Source organism: Procambarus clarkii, chromosome 1 (assembly GCF_040958095.1).
Source record: "Procambarus clarkii isolate CNS0578487 chromosome 1, FALCON_Pclarkii_2.0, whole genome shotgun sequence".
Classification (NCBI taxonomy): domain Eukaryota; kingdom Metazoa; phylum Arthropoda; class Malacostraca; order Decapoda; family Cambaridae; genus Procambarus; species Procambarus clarkii.
The window spans coordinates 19,701,233-19,724,490 of NC_091150.1; the positions used below are offsets into that span (position 1 = coordinate 19,701,233).

The window sequence follows — 23,258 nt, forward strand, 5'->3', positions numbered from 1 at the left end:
TAGCTCTCATTACCAGCTTTCAATGGCCTTAATTACCATAGGGATGGGGTGTGTTTTAGGGGTGGCATGCGAGCGATAGTTGGTTGGCTAAACCCTCGGCTTGTTCCGTGTTGCCGGCTGACGGCGTGATGTGTATTGGCATTAGCAGCTTACTAACGTCAGCAGACTACCAATAGCTTTCTTTTCTTCTTTTATATGCACATGATCTGTGCCCTCTGCACAGATCATGTGCAGTTGATCTGTGATCTCCTTGTTTCACCCACGTCAATGACTGCTCAAGTCCACAGACCTATTATCATTGTGTGCCTAGAAAAGCACATTACATGCAACATAATTTTCAAACCAAAAAAATTTGGGGACTACTGAAAAAGTTTTGTAAGGTCTAAACCAGAAAACTAAATTTTATATATTTTTTGTGCCTAATAACGTAAAAATTTAGGTCACTTTACATTATGGGAATATAATTATTTATTTATGAAGTCACAAAGAAGCACAAGAAAATGTTTTCCTTGAGACAAATATTTAAGTGTCATGTTAAGGAGCTATGATCACAAAACTATTGCAAAAGATGTACAGTAATTAATATATGTAATTTACCTTCTTTGGTGTCTGACACCTTCCTACTGGGTGAGCGTTTTGGAGAAGCTTTTGGACTAGGGGTCCTTGAGACCCAAGTGTCTTCTTTAACACTAGAGCCCACACTACCCATACTAAGGGCCTCAACTTTGGAACAAGCAGTGGTGATGGAAACATTTAGGCTTAAATTACTAGAAGCTTCTTCAATAGTGCTAACACAACTCTCAGTAGAAGCAATTTCAATGTTAGGAGTAATAACAGCTTCATTATGACTAATATTAGCACTCGTGATGTCCGAGATAGAAGCTGTACTTGGCTGGTCAAGCTTAGCTTCACTATCCTTACAAGAATCATCTACAGCAGCATGTGGGAAGAAATGATCAGCATTTATGTTCTAATCAGGGATTATGTCAAGCAATGTAAGCAATATTCCATACTAAACTAATATCACTAAAACATACTCTACTCAGAAAATGAGATTTCTGTTAACCTTTTCCCTTGTCAGTCACAATTGTGCAAGCTATGACAAAATGGTTAAATGAGAAATTCTTAATTTTACCAGGTGGCTAGAGAAACTTCCCATATACTCTAATGTTCAATCAAACATCTGGACTTCAAAAAGCATCTCAATCAATGAAACATGCAGCCTTTTGACAGCGTCAAGAGTAAATGTTATCCTGTGTGGAAGCTACAAGAAAAAACTATATTCACACCTTACTTTTTTCTACAATTCCTTTTAAATGTAATGAAGATACAGTATGTTTTGTGCAATATGCACAAAAGCAATGACGTGATGCTTCCCATCACGTCATCACTCCAGCTTACACCTTTTTAGGGGTGCCACTGAAGTTAACTCGTGATTAACAATCCCACAATGCCAGCGTCATATAAAGTGACATTTATAATACTGTACTGTAATGTGAAATTATCATTTGTGCTACTGTGTGTGGTAGTGGGTGGCATAGTCAGCATATCTCAATGCCCCATTAATTATGGGCAAAAGCATAAGAAGGCAAAGTCTGGGGCACAACAAAGCTTGAAGCTCAGATCAAATTAAATGTTAAATAAACAGTCAAGAATAGAGCAACTCTTGGCAAAGAGCTAATGCTAGTAGTGGTAAATCAGAGCTAAACCCCAATGGAAGTTGTCTTAAAACTCTTCTAAACTTTCAAGTGTTGATGGAGTGTTCAAAATGTTTCAACTGGAAGAAAAGTACTAAGGTAATTGGTTATGCTGTAATGTTACCAGTAAGTTTAAAACCATATACAGGTATACTGCATATTGATTGCTAACATAATTTAAATCATAGAAAGTAGCTTAAGTATAATATCTTACTATAATGCAAGTCATACACCATCTTGTTGCCAGACCTCTTAAACTGGAGAAACTCATCAATCTTACCATTTTTTTTTCTTGGGATGGCCACCTCAGTAACTTCCCACAGCTTATGCACTCGCACTTGAGGCCACTACAATCTCACCAGGTGTCTTAAGACTCTCATTCTCGAACCAAAGAGACCAGAATCCTGTCCGCTCATCAGGGTGAGGTAGCTGAAGGTGTTAAAGACATCACACGCAATAAAAAAATCAGAGATGAACGTAATGAAATTGCTCTCTGCTCTGTGATAGGCCCTTCGGTGGCTCCCAGGACAGCCTTGCACGTGTCACACCATGCCTTATAGAGTCATTACTGCTTACTCAGGACCAGAGGCAAAATCTGCTCCACTCAATAAATGGAATACTGATATCCAGTGAGGCAGGGCATATTAGATAACTAATAGGAAAAACCACAACAAATGTAAAGAACACTAAAGCATACCAATGTAGGGAAAAGAGAAAACCCCGAGAACTATGGACACAATAGCTAGGTCATTAGCACCACTAGTCACACTCTCCCACCACAAGGTGGCAGATCAGCGACTGACTGGCAACGCCAGATCAATCATGTCATGGCCAAAAAACTTGAGCCCCCAAAAAAGGGGAAGGGCGAGAACAGGGAGCCACCGAGGGGCCCACAAGAAAGAGGTGTTTCTTTACATTCAATGCTAGATTTCTGGGGTAAACCCTTCAGCAGCATAGAGGCAGCACAGAGGAGATACAAAGGATGCAAAACAAACACCCCCACTAGTAAAAATGCCAGTCTGGAAAAGACAAGGATCAAAAGCCAAACCAGAGAGAAGTACAGGAACACCCACCGACACAATTCCAGCTGATAGGCAAACACCATTAGAACCCCATGATCTGAGAATTGAGCTAAAGAAGAAGGTAGCCATATGATCCACGGCAAACAAAGAGGACAAATGGAGGACAGCCCCACATCTTTCAGAATCCAACAGAAGGATATGTTGCAATGACCCACACTGAGGCACTGGCAATGGGGTGAAAGCACGAGAGATCATCTGCAAGAATGGTGGACATGACTAGCATAGGAACCCCTGTGGAGAGTTAGACCCTGAGAAACTAGAACAGGAACTAAATGCTGAGCCCCCCACCTTATGGAGGAAGGGACTGAAGTAACCCCCTCCTTCGAACAGACAAGGCAGCACTAGAAAGCAGGCAGAGTGGAGGTGAAAGGATGACAAAAGAGCTGCAGAGCAAGCAACACCTCTGTGAACTTGTGAACCTTGCAGAATGCATGAAAGGGGGACCCAACCAACAACCCGGAGAAGCCAGATAAGCATAGGGGCATAAAACCAAAACTTGGAGTCTAGGTGTCCAAAACAGGCTGAATGCAGGTCAGGAAAGTTGTACAAGGTCAAACCCCAAAGAGCCTGAGAAATGTGGCCAGCCATAAGCCTGCACCTGACAGTCCACCTGAATGCAGTATGGGTATAAACCAGGGAAGCCAACAAAGAGCCAGGGGCCAAACGTTACCCTGGAGGAAAGCCACATCCAGCTCCCACAAGCCTGCTCGAGCACCAAACGAGAAATCTCAGGCACTCCCCAACATCAGATGGAAGAATAAACGGTGGCAAGAGCAGGGAAGTTCACCGAGAGGACAAAACAAGACCCAGCAAGAACCAAACCTACAACACAATCAACGGGAACATACCAGGCAACAAGGAACCCAAATCTAAAGCCAGCCATTGATAAAGGCCAAGACTAGGACACCAAATGAGAGAAACAAAAATGCACAATCACCAAACAAGAGAAACCATGACCTACATCAACCAGTGGACTCTGAGGAGCTAGAAACAAGCCAAAAGGAAGAACCCAAAAACTTGCAAGAGCCTGATGTGACATGTGTGAAGGGCTCACTAGGTCGCTAGCTCCAGTGAAAAACTTCCCCCTGGAAAACTTACACAATCAAAACCACCTCACTATTTCCTCCTTCCATCACTAGATGGCAGCACTAGTCTACCAGAGGTCCAGTGTCCCTTCCCCTTGACCCCTCACACACACACACTCCTGTTGCCCTTCTATCTGTCTGGTACCAGAGATCATGTTTATTTTGTCTAGCAGCTAGTTATTCTGTTCTTTTTATAGTGCAGTGTTATGTTTCATGCCTTGTTACACTTTCTGCAAGTGTATTTCTTGGTCTCTTTGTGTCCGAAGGTTTTTAGTCTGCTTCAGCTTTGGTTTCAGGGTTATCTTACCTGGCATGTAGCTTAGCAAAGGGTGTAAGAAAAAAAGAGTGATCTTATCTGTCACAAATGATTCCTCCCAAGGATGTATTCCTCTCGAGTCTTACCTTATCTCAGGTGGTGACTTGGGACATGGTCCCAGGCAAGGTCGGTAGTGATGCATTTAAACGTACTTAGGAGTATTTTAGTATAATGATCTGGGTAAATTCATTTGGGTGTGGGGCCCAGCACAGCAGTACTAAGCAAATGGAAGACTGTAACGTCCAATCCAGCACTTGGTTATCTACTCAGAGGAAGGTGAATGAAGATTTCCAGTCTCTCTTGTATTGTGGAGGATATTTTGCTCTGCTTAGTTCAGAAGCAACTTTGGCATTATAAACCAATAGCTTTAATGCACATTTATTAATTTATTAATATATATTGCAGCTTTTGAGGAGTATCTAGTTGTATGATATTGTGAGCAGAAGGGTGGTGAACGTCTACCAAGTTCAGAACTGACCTGTGCTTGGTATGGTTTGGTATATAGCGACTGACACAGCTGCTATAGCCTAGGCAGTTTTAATGGAGGATAGGCTAGTATTAAAATTTTCATTCCTATCTTTTGAAGTGTGGGTTGAACAAATTAATGAAACACTCCTTTCTTCGAGCTCTTAATGTCCCATCTTTTCTTGCAATTTGATATATGCTTACCCACTGACTCTTGATGGTTGCTCAACTGGAGATGGGCTGGATGATGCTACACTGTGGACAGACTGGTGCTGCCCTCGGGTGGCAGAAGAGTAAAGCACCAGGGTGATTTTGTGCTGGTTTGTGAATAGTTCAGAGATTTATTTTGTATTCATTCATACCAACCATTTTTCTTCGAGTGCTTTGAGTATTTGTGACTCACTGTTAGCCTTTCTGATGGGGGTTTTCCCCTTTGTGTGTGGAGCCTATGACACCCTCAACTCCCTCTAATTAGTGATGAGACAAGATTCAGGTCCCTGTTTGTTGTAGACCAATGACAATGTCTGAGATATCTAGTGAGATGGTATTGGCCCCAAGCTGCTTGTACATATGAGGTTGTCAACCATTGTCAGCCCCTCAGGAAAGAAGCACTTTATTATACTCAATGCTCAACCCCCCCTTTTTTTTTAAGAATACCATGCTTAAATATTAAAACAAAAGGCTTACCGCTGATTGTTCCTTGAGGAAGATTATTTGGAAAATACTTTGAGTCTGTGTCAAAAGAGTAGTCAAGGATGGATAGCAATGTCTTGGTCAGCCGTAGTAGATCATTGAAGCTGTAGAATCCAAAGTAGATGAGATACCGTGCAAGCTTCACAACCTGGCAAGTTTAGAGAAAAAATTATTTTTAAAGTATGATTATATGTCCTCACAGCAGCTTGTCTTTTAACCCTAGACAGCAGTTATATATAAAATGGTCATTCCTGCCTATGCATGAAAAATTACCAACAAATTTAAAAATATATTTACACTATAGAATTATTAATTTGTATGCAAAATATTTACAAGAGTATGTGCATTGAATAACTTGATAAATCACATAATTCACCTAACATATTATGATGTTTAAATCGATGACTGGTTTACCTGGTATACTTCATTACTCTATACCAGTATAGAGTAATATATTACACTGGTATACTACTCTATACCAGTATAGAGTAATATATTACACTGGTATACTACTCTATACCAGTATAGAGTAATATATTACACTGGTATACTACTCTATACCAGTATAGAGTAATATATTACACTGGTATACTACTCTATACCAGTATAGAGTAATATATTACACTGGTATACTACTCTATACCAGTATAGAGTAATATATTACACTGGTATACTACTCTATACCAGTATAGAGTAATATATTACACTGGTATACTACTCTATACCAGTATAGAGTAGCGAAGACTAAATAAACAAAATATACAATGCAGGCGATGAGTCACAATAACGTGGCTAAAGTAAGTTGACCAGACCACACACTAGAAGGTGAAGGGACGACGATGTTTTGGTCCGTCCTGGACCATTCTCAAGCTGATATTGACTTGAGAATGGTCCAGGACGGACCGAAACGTCATCATCCCTTCATCTTCTAGTGTGTGGTCTGGTCAAAATATACAATGATGCTCGGCTCTGGGCGATGACATGTGGCCTAAGTGGCACCATACGAGAGAGAACATAACCATAAACAAAGACAAACCACCACCGTGCGCCCACATGTGATGGCAGACTCCCGGTACATGTAACACCTGATAATGGTTCAACTGATGATTGGTGGACCTGATACACCTCATTACAACCATACACACTTGTCAAATCATCAACATCAAATGCATACGCCGTGTAATTATGATGGAATTTTATGCAATGACGATAACCACATTCACCTAGTGACATTCATGACAATGACTGCATTCACCTGTTGATATTCATGGCAATGACTGCATTCACCTGCTGACATTCATGAGGATGACTGTATTCACCTGGTGACATTCATGACGATGACTGCATTCACCTAGTAACATTCATGACGATGAGTGCATTCATATAGTAACATTCATGATGATGACTGCATTCACCTAGTAACATTCATGACAAGTGCATTCACCTAGTAACATTCATGACGATGAGTGCATTCACCTAGTAACATTCATGATGATGAGTGCATTCACCTAGTAACATTCATGATGATGACTGCATTCACCTAGTAACATTTATGATGATGAGTGCATTCACCTAGTAACATTCATGACAAGTGCATTCACCTAGTAACATTCATGACGATGAGTGCATTCACCTAGTAACATTCATGACGATGAGTGCATTCACCTAGTAACATTCATGACGATGAGTGCATTCACCTAGTAACATTCATGACGATGAGTGCATTCACCTAGTAACATTCATGACGATGACTGCATTCACATACTGTAGTAGCAAAACTATGAAATGATTGCAGGAATTTGTCAAGGGTCCAGGTAAACTCCATTACACCCAGAGAGGTATTATATCCTTATTTGCATCATACCTGTAAAACCCCGGACAATAATCGTTTAAATCATCATATGACAATAATAGCGTAAGACTTGAGTTAACACTTGGGAATAACTGCTGTCTAAGGGTTATTTTTTTGTTAATTTTTGTTAAGTTAATCACATTTCTCAAAAGCTCAAAGAGGACAACAAATTTTTAATAGGAGTAAAAAAAATTGAAACATGATAAAGTACAGTAGTTTGTCACTTCAGGAATATCTGAATTTTTGTTATGGCAAACTTTTTAGTTTTTTACTGGAGGTTTCTCTTGATTATAATACTGATGCATCTTCATATATCTAATAATAAATGTACAAGTGTTTACATTTATTGTTTTCAACATAATAACAGTAATATGAGTGAATTAATGAGACAGTTTTCTATTTATATATTTGGTGTTCTGTTCCTCCAAATTCTATTGGTCACATAAAGCTCTTTCCCATTTCAAACCATCAGCACTGAATGTAATAACATTTCAATTTCTGGGTGAGCCCCGGTGGCTCCCTGAAGACCACAGGCTGGCAAGACAGAATGACGCTATGGAAAAGTGAAGAGATACGAGCCTCGGGACAGGAAACCGAGGGAACAAGAACCACCCGCAACATATCACTAAAGGCACAATTAGTGGTACAAAAGAAGAGGTGAAGAGCTGCCAACAGGCATAACACATGATGTAACCCCTGAGTCTAACCAACAAAGCATCGACACCCAAGGACCCCATCTGGAAGCAGGCTGACTCTCCATTCACCAGAAAAAAAAGAGCGGAGCAATGAACGAAGAAAATGCCCACTGGGGTCAACAACAAAATCCCCCGCCTCCTGAGGTGAACATAAAACTCCCTGAACCTACAACCAGGAAGGAAGCACCAACTAAAAGAGAGCAGAAAAAAAAAGAGAACCAGACTGAATGACACACAAAACCAAGAAGAAGAGAGAAGAAAAACCAAGAAGAGAGAAGAATGCAGTTCAAAGACCACATGGGCTCAAGCAGTGCACGAACAGGTAGGAGGTGAAATAATGCACAAAAATTCACCAAATTGTGCTGAGGACAAACCGATGCTGAAAGTATGCAGCAGTGGCTCTGCCAGCACTGCATGATAAGTGATGACAGTATTTGGAACAAAATGACGTTCTAAAACAAGATAGGATCAAAACTAACATGCTTATAAACCTAAGAGCAATAACAAAAAGAAAGGAAGTGGTGGAGAAAGTGCCAAGAAACAGCATACTTCCACTGAAAAAATAATTGCAGGGAGCCGGTCGGCCGAGCGGACAGCACACTGGACTTGTGATCCTGTGGTCCTGGGTTCGATCCCAGGCGCCAGCGAGAAACAATGGGCAAAGTTTCTTTCACCCTATGCCCCTGTTACCTAGCAGTAAATAGGTACCTGGGTGTTAGTCAGCTGTCACGGGCTGCTTCCTGGGGGTGGAGGCCTGGTCGAGGACCGGGCCGCGGGGACACTAAAGCCCCGAAATCATCTCAAGATAACCTCAAGATAGAACACCATCAATTCAGCCATATTCAGGTGCAGGTGCAGCCCCCATGGTGTAGTGGTTAAACGATTTTTCACGAGGTCGTATTCTAGGGAACACAGGATTAAGGACTTGCCCAAAATGCTACGCGTACTAGTGGCTGTACAAGAATATAAGAACTCTTCTATATATAAATAAAAAAAATAATGAATGCCATAGAGATGGCGATAAAGATGCATAAAAAACCAGTGTTGAATGTAATGAAACGCCATTTTCCACTGTAACCACTGAGGGCTACAGATTTGCAATGCTCTTATGAAAAGACCTGAAGCAACACTATATCTTACTTTCTTTCGCCTGGTTGTTAAAGTAACAGAGATAGCTACCTGCATGTGTACTTTCCTGTACATGGTGAGGCTCAGTGAGGTGTTCGTCATTTTTACTAAGATGTCTAGGAAGGGAAATTTATCACGACACCATTCAATTGACTTGATAATGGTCCAGGATAGACCGAAACGTTGTCATCTTCAAATTCTAGTGTGTGGACTGGTCAACATTTTTCAGCCACATTATTGTGACTAATCATGTTCACCCATTCAACTCTAAATATGATGTTAAGGACTAGAGCATTCAACCTCTCATATATATGAGACAGCGATTGGAAAACTCTTAGTTCTCCAAGACAAGTGTAACTCACAACACTCATTTACACTAAGAGAGAACACATTTAGCTCTCAAATTGTAGGCCAAACACTAAACACTTGAGCATTAGTAAAACTAGTGAATTTCAAAACATACCTCAAATGTGAGTTTATTCTGTTCACAATCTGAGAAGCTCCACATCTTGTCAACCACATTACAAAGATATTCTTCCACAAAAATAATAACATCCTTGAATGTGGTTGCAGCGGCTTCTGTACTGTGCATTGCTGCATGCTTGTCATAGCTGAAATACATAACTTAGTAAGCCTAAATTCATATATATTATTTATAAATAACATAGAAAATATCTCAGATATGTTTTATATTATCGCTGTAACTGATCTTTACACTTATATCATTACAAATATAAACTTAAAAGGTGAGAATGTTAAGCAATACAGTGTAATAATTGGTGAAAACACCTACATTAAGCATGTGCAAAATTAATTAAAAGCTAATATCAATAAAAATTTGTTTTATAATAGCATATCAAGAAATAAATGCAGTTTATTATAATATATTTTATGAACTCCTTTTAGATGAATAGATAAACAGTAAATCACAATACAGTAGAAACTTTATTGCAAATAAATGCACTGAAACACAATATTGTATTGTAATTTCTATCAATTCAGGCAGGACACGGGAACAAATAATTATGTTCAAGTTACTAAGACAGTACAGTATTGTACATAGAAAACATGGAAGAAATTGTCAACAAAAATATAACGAACTTTAAAGCATTTTATATTGCAGCTGATGTGAGGCTTGTGAGAGACCCACAGTGTCTCGCAGGATGTGGTGTAGTGCATTTATTTATTGTATAATACAGTAGAACCATAAACCTTTATAATAATTATCAAACAATTTAGAAATCTATGTATGTATGTATGTATGCCTGTTTAATTACCTAAGTGTAGTTACAAGATGAGAGAGATGCTTGTGTCTTCCCTATCATCTTTGTAAGATGTTCGTTTGAAGATTCCATTGGTTTTGTACCCTTTACTTTCTCAAATTATTCCAAAAATACACAATTCAATTTGCAAAAACAGAACTTTTGCAAAGTTTGACGGCATATTTGTTTTCTTAGCCGGAATCTATGACTTCTTTATTTCAAAATTGCAGGTTTAAAAAATTACTCCTAAGCAACTTTGTTAACACTACAAATGAGGTGGTGGAAGTAATGGGAGTAAAAATAGAGAAAATAAAACTTAGTTGTTCTGACCAGTGATGATTGTTGCATTGTTGCCTGTCGTAGTTTTAGCTCTGTTGTGGGGTGTAATTGTATCTGTGATTTGGGTATGCAAGTGGTTCTTTCAGCCAATTCCATATAGTCTCACTGTTCCACTTTTTGAAAGCTCTTTCTTCTGAGGTCTAAAAAATTATTTGACTCTCCTCCAGAGCCATTTTCCCATTTGCCACTCTTATGTAGCGTTCTGTAACTTTCACATTAAAGTACGGCAGCTGAGGTTATAACATGTTCTTGCCTTGAGTGAAGTGTTGCATGTCTGGATGAAAATACCGACATGTCCATCCAAAACTATCAACATTTTATTTTCCTAAGTATATTTAAGCTATTGTTACAACTGCTGCAGGTAAACGTTATCTACACTATACAATATAAGGTTAGGTTCTACTGTATAGTACAAACTTAATATGTTGAAAGTTAACGAAAATAAGATTTTATATCAATTATTTATTAAGGAATGTTGTATCAAATATTTTAAAAATGCATTTTTAAAGCTATTATAAAACACCTTGGAAATGCAGATTAGCGGAGAGTATTAAAATATTTATTGGCGTACAAAACACATTTTTCTAAAATGTTTTACCGACTCATTTCTTATTTTCCACATTATATAAATAAAATCAAGAATGATAGAGCTAGCATAGATTTCACAAATATAAATAATATTACTTAGCAATTACATGAAGAATTTAACCAAGAGAGAATTAATCAAAGTTTCTTTAGGTTACCTAACTTGAAGCATTATATAATTTTTTAGTGAACAGGAATACAATAAATATTGTACCTAAATTAATGTTGTATTTAGTGTATGGAAAATATAATGATATTACTGTTGTATTTAGTGTACTGATATAATATTACTGTTATATTTAGTGTACTGAAAATATATTATTATCAGTATGTATTTAGTGTACTGAAATACAGTATTATCAGTATGTATTTAGTGTACTGAAATACAGTATTATCAGTATGTATTTAGTGTACTGAAATACAGTATTATCAGTATGTATTTAGTGTACTGAAATACAGTATTATCAGTATGTATTTAGTGTACTGAAATACAGTATTATCAGTATGTATTTAGTGTACTGAAATACAGTATTATCAGTATGTATTTAGTGTACTGAAATACAGTATTATCAGTATGTATTTAGTGTACTGAAATACAGTATTATCAGTATGTATTTAGTGTACTGAAATACAGTATTATCAGTATGTATTTAGTGTACTGAAATACAGTATTATCAGTATGTATTTAGTGTACTGAAATACAGTATTATCAGTATGTATTTAGTGTACTGAAATACAGTATTATCAGTATGTATTTAGTGTACTGAAATACAGTATTATCAGTATGTATTTAGTGTACTGAAATACAGTATTATCAGTATGTATTTAGTGTACTGAAATACAGTATTATCAGTATGTATTTAGTGTACTGAAATACAGTATTATCAGTATGTATTTAGTGTACTGAAATACAGTATTATCAGTATGTATTTAGTGTACTGAAATACAGTATTATCAGTATGTATTTAGTGTACTGAAATACAGTATTATCAGTATGTATTTAGTGTACTGAAATACAGTATTATCAGTATGTATTTAGTGTACTGAAATACAGTATTATCAGTATGTATTTAGTGTACTGAAATACAGTATTATCAGTATGTATTTAGTGTACTGAAATACAGTATTATCAGTATGTATTTAGTGTACTGAAATACAGTATTATCAGTATGTATTTAGTGTACTGAAATACAGTATTATCAGTATGTACTTAGCGTACTGAAATACTATCAATGTATTTAGTGTACAGTAATACTATCATTACCATAGTATACTGTGTTATTATATTTAAGTGATACTACTTGCATCCAATAATTGAAATAGAGTTTAAACTACCAATCCCTGGCAGATTCATTTATAACACACTGCTCGGGGTGAATCACTGCACTGTTATACACACAAGAACTTCTTCCATAACCCAGACTCTGATCATCTGGCATGGAGGCAAATGCATAAGCTTTAATTCACTGCTGAAAGTCTGTTGAACATGCAAAGAATTCCCATGCAAAACTTCATGATAAAACAGGATGAAAAGATAAATCTCATTATTACCAACGTAGTGGTTTAGTCCTGCAGCTTGCACCAGTTGGCACAAATTAACAGAGATCAAAATGATTCACATTAACAATTTACTAAACATCAAAACTTAAATTCTTAAAAAGTAGATTACAGGTACTGAGCAAAGTAGTAGTAACAAACAATATTGAAATACAGACTATATATATAAATGTACCTTGGTGCAAAGTAATGCCATATATGTACAGTACGTACCAGATGGGGTACCCGTCAGTGCCCAGATCCCGCTCGCTCCCATCCTCTCCCATTCTCCCCTATCTCTGCCCCTATTACTTATTTTCCCCCTCTCCACCTTTCTTCCTCCCCTTCTCTCCCAACATGCTCCCCCCTCCCCCACTTCTCCCTCTCCCTCTCTCATGGTCTCTCTCCTCCTCCTCCGTCGAGAAAGGAGGAGAGAGATCTAAGTCACAGCACCTGAACACCTCGCCAAACCACAGGAAGGAGGCAGAGCCAAGGGTTTCCATGGAGATGGAAAGGAACTACTAGGACAGACCATCTAAAAGAGTGCTGGACGCTCCTCAAATGTGAACCACCCAGAAAACCAAACCCCAAGAATTCAGGAGACAAGGGCAACTGACTGAGGAGAGCCCTGCCACAGTTCAGGCAAGGAACCACTGGGGACACAGTACGACTGGAGCTGGAGCATGGAGTCCAAAGGAATTTGAATCCTCTTCAGGGCATGCCACATCGCCATGAACTCCACACCGTACTGTGCACCTAATGACAAGGAAGATACCAGTGACCCTGAGCAGCCTGGTGAGCACTGGTCACGACGTCCCAACCTAGAGTCGAGGCATCCGTAAAGATGTTGAGTAAGGGAGGGGGAGGCCAACGCCAATGAACCAAACCCAAAAGGCCTGAAGAGAAAGCCGGTGATGCAGAAGCTGGCAAATTTCAAATGGGGCCTGCACACAGTGGTCACAATGGAAGTGAAAGGAGCAGAATTGGAGAAACCAGAACAGCTCCTGAAACCACACCCTGCCCATGGAAAAAGAAAAAAAAACGGAGATAAAGTTCATTCTCCTGTACAACCTTTCAAGCAAAAGCAGTCACCCGATGCCATATCACAACACCAGTAGGCAGTACCACTGGAGCCAAAGCAAAGCTGCCAGAGGAAGGGAAAGCGACGCTGGTTGAGAATCTTGCACAAGACCCAGCAAAGTCTGAACCTGGGACTACCACCAGTTCACCAGAAATCTATACCTGGCAAGTTGGGAAAGAACCGGATCCTTGGCTAGCAGACCTCTGGACTGACTGGGGGCCCACCCTAGCCAATCATCGAGGTAAACCAGAACAAACTCCAAACAAATGAAGACGAGACACCATGACAAGAGCCAATCTGGTGAAAATGCAGGGAACCAGATTTAAGCAGAAGAGGAGAACCTGAAAGTAGCAAGCCTGATGTCTCACGACAAAACCTAACCAATCCCCAAACCTTGGATGAATAGGTACATGCCAGAACACACCCCAGAGGTCCAGGGATGTCATCCAAGAGTCTGCCTCTAAGATGAGGTGAACCTGGGCCAAAGTGGTCATCTGGAGTATGAGGCATGGGATGAAGTTGTAAAAGCTCAAGAGATTGAAGATGAACTAGAGCTCTGCTGAGTTCCACTTTGGAACCTGGAAGAGACAGGACCTCCACCAAAGAATCATGATCATTTCAACCACAATGGTAGCAACCCACTCCATGATGACCCGGCAAAGGCGAGGGAATGAGGCCTGCCCTGAAACAAAGAGGGACCAACCAACTCCACTGCTATGCAAAAATAAACAAAAAAGCCCACTAATTGTGGGACCAAGAGCTGGTAAACAGGGAGCTTTCCCCCACCCCCCATCAAAGGGGTAAACCACAAAAAGGCTGGTGCAATCCAAGAAAAAGCAGCAGCCCTTGACAAAGCATGAGCACATCATCAACCAGCAGAGGATGAATTGGCAACGAAAGGTGCACACAACCAGGAGTCTGGCTCCACCCGGGGCCTACCTCAACCAACAGTAGGTAATGCCCCAGCCCAACCCGACCATCTCCAGGAATGAAACCATAATCCAGGAGTAGAAAGAAGCTCCAAAATAGACTGACAAGATGTGCCAGCAGAAGAGAGAAACTGACCAACTACATCCTCTGGAAAGAGGATAAGCAAAAAGTGGAGGCAGACAAGAGGTCCAGGACCCAACCCAATTTTAATGACTAGGCTAAGATAGTCTGTTAATGTGTAACCGGGCAGGGTACAATGTGGCCGCCGCATCCTGGACCGCAGGTGCATACAGCTTAGGCAAAGCTGATAACGACACTGCTGCAGACACCATAGCTCATGACCCAAATACCTCATCGTCCTCAAGGAGCCGCTTAAAGTGGAGCTCCAAAATAAGAGGGTTGGTAGCTAGGGCAACTCTGGGATCTCATAATACAACCTAAAGATAAAAGAAGACCCAAACTTAATAGAAGCAAGGCCTATCAAACAAGTATACTCTTGGTCATGCAGGAGGTACCTAAACAGAACCTCTAGTAAGTGATGAAGGGGTTCGAGAGAAAGAAAACCTCCGGAAAGATTGTTCCAATGGGCCTAACGGCACGCAGAAATGCACCTTGGTAAGAGCCACATTCAAATCAAGATTATACAAGGAGAGGGAGGGGGGGAGGGGGGGCAAGGGAATATGAAAACCTCCTCCACCTAAAACAATAGGCCCTCATCCAAAATGGTCAAAGAGGCAATTGGGGACAAGAGAATCCAAGGAAGACTATCCAACTCCTGTCATGCCCCTGGGAACCAACCATGAAGGTCTCGGACAGAGCCACCATCCTTGCCCACTGCCCAGGATAGAAAAACTGAGTCCAGGGAAGAGGTTTCAAAAGAAGAAGGGGTTAGTTAGAAAGAAAACCCCAAAACCTCAGTGGAACAAGCAAGCTCAACTGCCTTTGTGCCCGAATCGGAACAAGCTGCTCCCGAGAGGCGGCCAACCCATATCCTGAGCTGAACCCTGCCCTGACTCACAACCCATCGAATGCTTCACGTCCAGGGCAGGGAAAAAGGGGAAGCATGATCAGAGGCAGGGCTGACGATGCCAGAAGGGGAAGGAAGAGGAGGTGCAGATGGAGCCAAAGTGAAGTCCACAAACACCTTCAATTCTGGGCCTCTAAATGCTAGGTGAGATAGATTTTGGGCATCCAATTGTGCACTCAACCTAGACAGCTGCAAGAAGTTGAAATGAACCCTCAAAGTGGTAATTGCCTGAAATGCTGCAACTTCATTTGGAGGGTCAGATAAGTGCATCACATGGGGGGAGCATAATTCCTACAGGACTCCGAGCTGTAGGTGTCTTCGACTCAACTGGTGGCATGGCATAGGCAGAATGACTGCCCAGTGGAACTGATGATGAACCTCCTCAAACCTGCACGAGGCCAGAACAGGTTCAGAGGGAATATCCATCGGCCATCATAACCTGTAGGATATTTTCAGGGTCTGAAGGATAAACTAAGCAGGACATCCAGGCACTGGGAATGCTATTCTGGACCTAAAAGTAAGCCAACACACCCTGCACTACACGGCAGGGAAGGCTGACCTCGGCACACAAGTAACCAAGACTTGTTCTTGGTTGCAAAAACACAAGACAACCAAGACAACGGCACAAGACTTGTTCACCCAAGCAGAAAGAACCTTTAAGGAAGCGAGCTTCCAAACAGACCAGAAGAAAAATTTGTCAGTGCATGGGGCAGTGCTAGTGAGCACTCCGGAAAGGTAACACTGTAAACATGCAGCTCTAAGCACTAAAAGCCAGGCCCACACTACACTACACCACAGTGTACAAAACAAAGCACAACAGACAAAGTCCAGAGGGGGCCAGCCACAGCTTACTGTGAACTCTGGGGCCCTACTGTAGATGTCTGGGAGGCGTCACATCAGTGGAGCAATTGAGGACTCAAGCCAGTAGACAGTGTGATCCATGGCCCCCCCTCCCCTCTTCCTCCTCCAAACAAATGGGAGGGGTCGGGTAAACGAGTGCATGCTTGTTTTGAGAAATTTTAATTTGTTTGTTTACATTGTTGGAGGAGTTTGTTTGGCAGATTGTGAGGCTTCAGTCTCTCTGAACCCATCAGTGGACTGTATTAGTTTGCCGACTTTCTGATTGCCATGCCCGGTGAGGTGGAGGAGTGTCACCCTGCTTCCTGTGCCTCTGTGAGAGGGTCCAGGTTCTGACACTGTTTTCCAGTGGGCCAAACTGAACCACACAGCTGATGTGATCCACAGTTTAAAGGCAACTCAGCGAGATAGCTTCAGGGAGCTACTGGGTTTCCCCCAAGAAAGTAAAGACACTTAAACATTTATTTTCAGGAAATAAAGTTTATTAGCTTTACATGTATGACTCAGCTGCCAAGATCATTGGCAACTTTCTTTTTTGACTGAACAGACAAACTCAAACTCTGCAATATTTACATAATCCTCCCAATTAAAATTTCATACATATGTTGACTACCAGTACTTCACCCTTACCCCTCTCCCAACATGGTCTTGAACTCCACCAAAATCTACCACTTGACTTAAAATTATAAATGATTATTATAATTGGCAATCTAGACATAATTAGTCAAATTGAAATTGAAATGCCATATAGCAGGTTACCTTAATTTAAAGTATAGTAAAAATTATAACTTTAGCCTAAAGCACTTCTAAATTAATTTTCATTATCAAACTTGGTCTTTCTAGACACAAACGGTAAAGTTTTGCTCGACTACTCTATTTCCACAAAGCTAAGATCTAATATAGTAAAAATATATTATTATTATATTAACTTGTACCAATGTGATAGTTCAATTAAATATATCTACTTAATGAATATATACTCACTCTGAAATAGACATGTGGGGTTGGATTTCTGACCATAATCTTGCATATTTGACCGGTGTGACCATCTCTTGCGGCTCACAGTCCACGTGCATATGCAGCATTAAGCGGCAGAAGGCAGCTCGTAAGTCAAAAGAAAGAGTTTCCTCTTCCAAGCATCTGGTCATATGTAAAAGAAAAGAAATATCAATAGTAAACTACTTTTTACATTATAAAATCAAATTTTCTGGAGAAGCCCTTTATTGCTCCCTGAAGCTATTATCAGTGACAGTGTACCATCTACTAGGTCGCATCAGCCGTGGAGTTCTATAGGCCTACCGGGGACCAGTGCCAGAACCTGGCCCTCCCCCCTCAGATGTGCAGGAAACAGTGGCACTTATATATTTATGCCACCCCAGGGAAGTAACCAGAAAGTCACGAGACAAAACAGACCACTGCTGACTGAAATAGATACTGCAACCTTGTGAACTGTCAAAAGAACTCCCGGGAACCACTGACATCTCGGATCCCTGGTAGCGGGTCAGCCCCTCGCCCCAAATGAGAGGGGAAAGTGAGGCAAATGAGCTCATACAAGCTTCAAGAGATTCGATCATTTGTTTACATAGTTGGGGGAGTTCATGAAGCAGGCTGTGAGACTTCGGTCTTCTTTGAGTCAGCAGTGGTTTGTTTTGACTGGCTTACTTTCTGATCCCTTCCCAATGAGGTAGCAAAATATCACTGCTCCCTGCACCTCTGTGAGGGGGCTAGGTTCTACCTCTGCTCCCTAGTAGGCCTAAGAACTCCATGATTGATACAACCTGGTAGATGGGAATCATCTAAGTGCAAAGCTTCAGGGAGCCACAAGAGGCTCAACCATAAATTATCTACATGTGGTCTAAGCAAATTTATGGCACTGGTGGTTGGTTCCATGTATTATGAATCTTACTGTACTTCAAAATGTCAGTCATTATGATTCATTTTACTATGTATGTTGTGAAACACTTTATGAGATCAATGGCAGCATTTCATATCAGTATCTCTTAGATGTTCAGAGATATAAAATACTTTGTACTAGCACATGGACTCAACTGCATATCCAGCTTCCAACAATGCCCCCTTGTCCTACCACAATTTAATTTAAATATGCTTCCTTTATCCATTTTATCTATTCCCCTCAAGATCTTGTACATAGTTATCATATCCCCTCTGTTTCTTCTCTCCTCTAAGGTTGTGAGGCTGAGTTCTCTCTACCTGTCCTCATAGCTGAGGCCTCTTAATTCTGGTACTAATCTAGATCCAAACTTCTGAACTTTTCTCAAATTTCTGTTTATGCTTCACAAGGTGTGGCGTACAATGCTGGTGCTCCATACTAGGTATTGGTCTTAGAGGCAGTGTATATGAACTTAAAAGCTCCCATGTTTAGATTCTTAAATGTTGTTATGATTGCTAACTACCCAAATGTTGCTGATGTTATCCTGTTCACCTAAAGTTGTGGTGTTAGTGTTGGGATTATGTCTACTCCCAGGTCTTTTTCTCTCATTGTTACCTATACAGTCATTGCTTCCTCTCGTGGTATAGTTAAATACAGGTCTCCTATCTCCCTTACCCATTTATTAACTATTTTGCACTTATTTGGATCAAATTCCAGCAGCCATTTATCTACCTACTTCTTTAGTTTGTTAATGTCTTCTTGCACCACCCTATAGTCCTCTTCAATTCTTATTCTCCTCTTTAACTTTGCATCATCTGCAAACATGTACATTATGGCAGGCTCTGTGGAGGCTTTGTCTTACTCTGGGCTCAGTCCTCTGACCTATTGTGATTGCTCCCAGGTAGTTCATTTACTGAATCATAGGAAGGGGGGTTCACTTTGGTCATTCCCTATTTGGACCTGGACTTTTCAGGTTGTTCACCAATCGTGAAGCTCTTGCAGTGGATGCTTTTTGGTTGGACTGATTGAGAGGGGAAGGGGGGGGGGGGGTCATTTAACACACACTCCTGGTTCAGTTGATGTTCCAGGCTGCTTTCCAGGTTGGAGAGGTACTTGGGCAAAAAGAACCTTTGGTCTGGCTCAATGTCCAAACTTCGGTATTTTTTTGCAGTTCCATCTCTTTCAGATGATCAGCCCAGTGACGTACCTTGCTGGTTCAACCTTTTCCTCTGATCTTTGCATCTAGAGTTTCTGACACAGGTTTACCACCATTTGTATGGCATGCAGGTGAATGATTCATTGGTGTCCATCTGCATCTTTCTTTGGGCAACATAATCCAGTGTCCTGGTGCTCTTTTTGCCTCTTTGCCTCTCTTTGTCATGTGTTTTCTGTGTATGTTCCAGTGGCTCTTTCCTTTTTATCCGGGTTGTTTGCTGATCGGCACCTCACTTCTAATAATGTCGCCTCTTATTGCTCAGCTTTGGGGTAGCCCCGCTTATAGGCCTTTGGAGTCAATATTTCTTCAGTGCTGTTAGCAAGTTTTTTCATGCTTTCTTTCACCTCTGGCTAGCTCCTGCTCCCCTTGGCCTCCAGATATTGTATGTTAAGTGTTTCTTTCTTCCCCTCGGTTCCTGGGTTGCCCCTTCAATCTGGGATATCATTTTAAGGCAGTGTTTTTGTTAGCTCTTGCTTCTAGTTGTCAGGCTGAGGAGTTTCATGCTCTCATCTAGAGACATAGTTCTTTTGTCCCAAATTGATCTAGATAAAATAAATGCTTGGAGCTGCAAGTGACAAATGAAATTCATTGTGAATAAATGACATGTTATGGAATGTGGAATTGGAGAAAATAGACCAAACACAACTTACAAATTATGTGGGAAGGAATTACAGAACTCTAATGAAGTACGAAACCTTAGGGGTGGTTTTGGGTAGTAAGCTGTTGCCAGAGAAACACAAACAACATTGTGAGAGGAGCGTATGCGTCACTTTTAAACTTCAGACTTGCTTTTAATTATATGGATGATGAAATACTAAAGAAACTGTCATGACTTTCATGAGACCAAAATTGGAATATGCAGCAGTTGTATGGTGCCCATTTCTCAAGAAGCAAACAAATAAACTGGAAAAGGTGCACCGGTTTGCTACAAAATGGCTTCCGGAACAGAAAAACAAGAGTTATGAGGAGAGACTAGAGGCGTTAAACATGCCGAAACTAGTAGATTGAAGAAAAAGAAGAGCTACGATCACCACTTCCAAAATAATAACATGAATCGACTAAATTGATAAAAAGGAATTCGGGAAACCAGCAACTTCACGAAAAAGAGAACACAGATTCAAGCTAAGGAAACAAAGGTGCCCCCAAAAAATATTAGAACATTTTCTTTTGTAAACTGAGTGGTAGACGGTTGGAACAAGCTAAGAGAAGGTGGTTGAAACAGTAGTTTCAAAGCATTATACGACAAAGAGTACTGGGAAGACGATACACCACGAACGTACCTCTCATCCTATAAGTACACTTGGGTAATTACCCTTATCAATAAAAGCCCAGAATGCCCCAACCTCAAAGCCTCATATAAGAGACAACGACCCTTGCACTATTCTGGGTGAGGCATCCTACATTGTACTGTAGTATAGCCTCTCTGGGACCCACTAGAGAAGTCACTATATGGACATGGGCAATGCCAAACCAGCCTCAAGGGATGGTCTGCTCTAAACATATGCAGCTCAAGACGACTCATAAACCAATTCCGCACAACAAGTGAAGCGCAGAAACATGTACATGAGAAGCAAACTCTAAGCATGAAAACAATACACAACTAAATGGCCCCTATAGGACAGAGCCCCAAAAATGGCTTCACTTACATGGAATAACTGGAACCCACTAAATCTGGCAACTCAAGGAGCACACTTGCAGTGTCTATATTTCTTTGCCTACTTTGTGTGTGTTTCAATGACCAGGGTGAGTGTAACAATCCTGTGCTCGCTGCACCTCTGGCTCTGGCCTCTGGTTGGCCATTAACACTTTAGTGCGCGCGGCACTCGTGGAAAAAAAAAGCGCATTGTGCGCGCGGCGTTCTGGGCGCTCAAGCGTAAACACAAAAAAGTGTATAATCTTTTCACGCTCCTAACATCAATTCTCGAGCTACGTTTTTCATTTTGGTATCAATGCGTTGGCAATAAAATTCTCTACAAGATCATATGCATAAAATGTCACCAAAGCATTTGCTATCCCACCATGAAGTAAATAAACACGAAGATGACTCGCCGTGACACCCAAACAGGAAGTAAATGTTCATACTCTTTCATTTGTTGCCAGCCTCACAGTCATCTTACAGCGCTTATTTTGATATCACTGAACTCGCAATAAAATTCCCCACCCAGACATATGCCTATCAATGTCTAATTACGGTAGGGGGTGACCCGCACGAGTGTGGGAACTGGGCAAAGTGTTAGCCGTGATTTCAGCAGTGACGACACTGTTGTGATGCAGCGCTTTGAAAGTTTATACTTATTTCACTGTCCTGACATTATTTCTCGAGCTACGTATTTCATATTTATAGCAATGTGTTCACAATAGAAAGTTCTATAAGAACATGGGTACAATTGGCCAACAGAGCGTCAAATAAATTTGTGGCGAATAAAATCTTACGCGTGTTTGTACCCATGAGCGTAAAAAGTTTTTACTTTGATCATGTTTTTCAAGTTTATACTTGTTTCACACCGTTTTTTTTGTTTGTATAGTGTTCGGAATAAAATTCTCTACACAGACATATGCATATACATGTAGAATCATGATCGCGGCCAACACAAGAGTGTGTGGAGTGGGCGATTACCCTCGTTGTGTCACCAACTCAATAGTCTCTCCTCTAAGTTACAATACATTGCCGTTTTCTCAAATAGGCACTGTGCCTATTAGAGAAAACGGAAATTTAATGGCAAACATATTCATACAAACCCCAAGTCGATCGAGTAGTATATACCCACTATAACACGGACCGTAAATGTACGTCGTGATCCGACAAGTGCTTAAATAAACCGCCCGCACATCCAAGTGAAGATCTCAGAAAAGTGTTAAGGACTCCTAGGGCTGATGTGACTCATGTATGGAGCAGTCCGAGTGAGCTAGCTACAGGAAGCTACCCCTTCGGCCCCTCCAGAAACTTACATTTAAAGAATAGATGTACACCTTGCAAGAGGCATTGTAATGATGCATAATAACATATTTATGAGAAAATCAAGTAATTTATCTTGTTATTAATAATTTCTTATTGGCCACTGTGTAAGCTACTTTGTTTTAAAGCAATTATCATCTGGAAGATTTTACAGTTATACTGCATATATATACATGTGTAAGCTATGTCACTTTCATCTGTATATTATAAGCTATTGCAATTATGCTACAGAATGATTAACAGTTATTCTATTAACCTGACTTATTTCACAGCTAATGTATAATGTATTATATATACTATATTTATTCTACAGTAAATAGCCTTTATATACAGCCTTTCTTCCTACTGCAAAAATTGTAGCATGCCATAAAAAATAAAAGTGTGTTCCCCACCTGCCAATTTAATCATTTTTAATTTCAGTAATTAATTGTTTGCTAATTCTTTGAGTTAATACTACAGTTCTCCTTTAACCAGTTTAAGTTTATGTCTTGATTTGCTTCATAGAGCTAAATATTGAAATTTGGTAAGCAGTGTGAAATTTTATTATAAAATTAAATATAAAAA

General features: G+C 40.4%; 1 protein-coding gene across 1 annotated transcript in view; it reads right to left on the reverse strand.

Moving 5' to 3' along the window:
• The window catches only part of LOC123753965 (Inositol 1,4,5,-trisphosphate receptor), a 402,759-nt gene that overhangs the window by 263,741 nt on the left and 115,760 nt on the right, over nucleotides 1–23,258 (reverse strand). Inside the window, 4 exon segments of the mRNA XM_069331935.1 lie at nucleotides 598–930; nucleotides 5,333–5,486; nucleotides 9,477–9,624; nucleotides 17,616–17,771. Coding sequence (XP_069188036.1) covers nucleotides 598–930; nucleotides 5,333–5,486; nucleotides 9,477–9,624; nucleotides 17,616–17,771 — 791 coding nt within the window.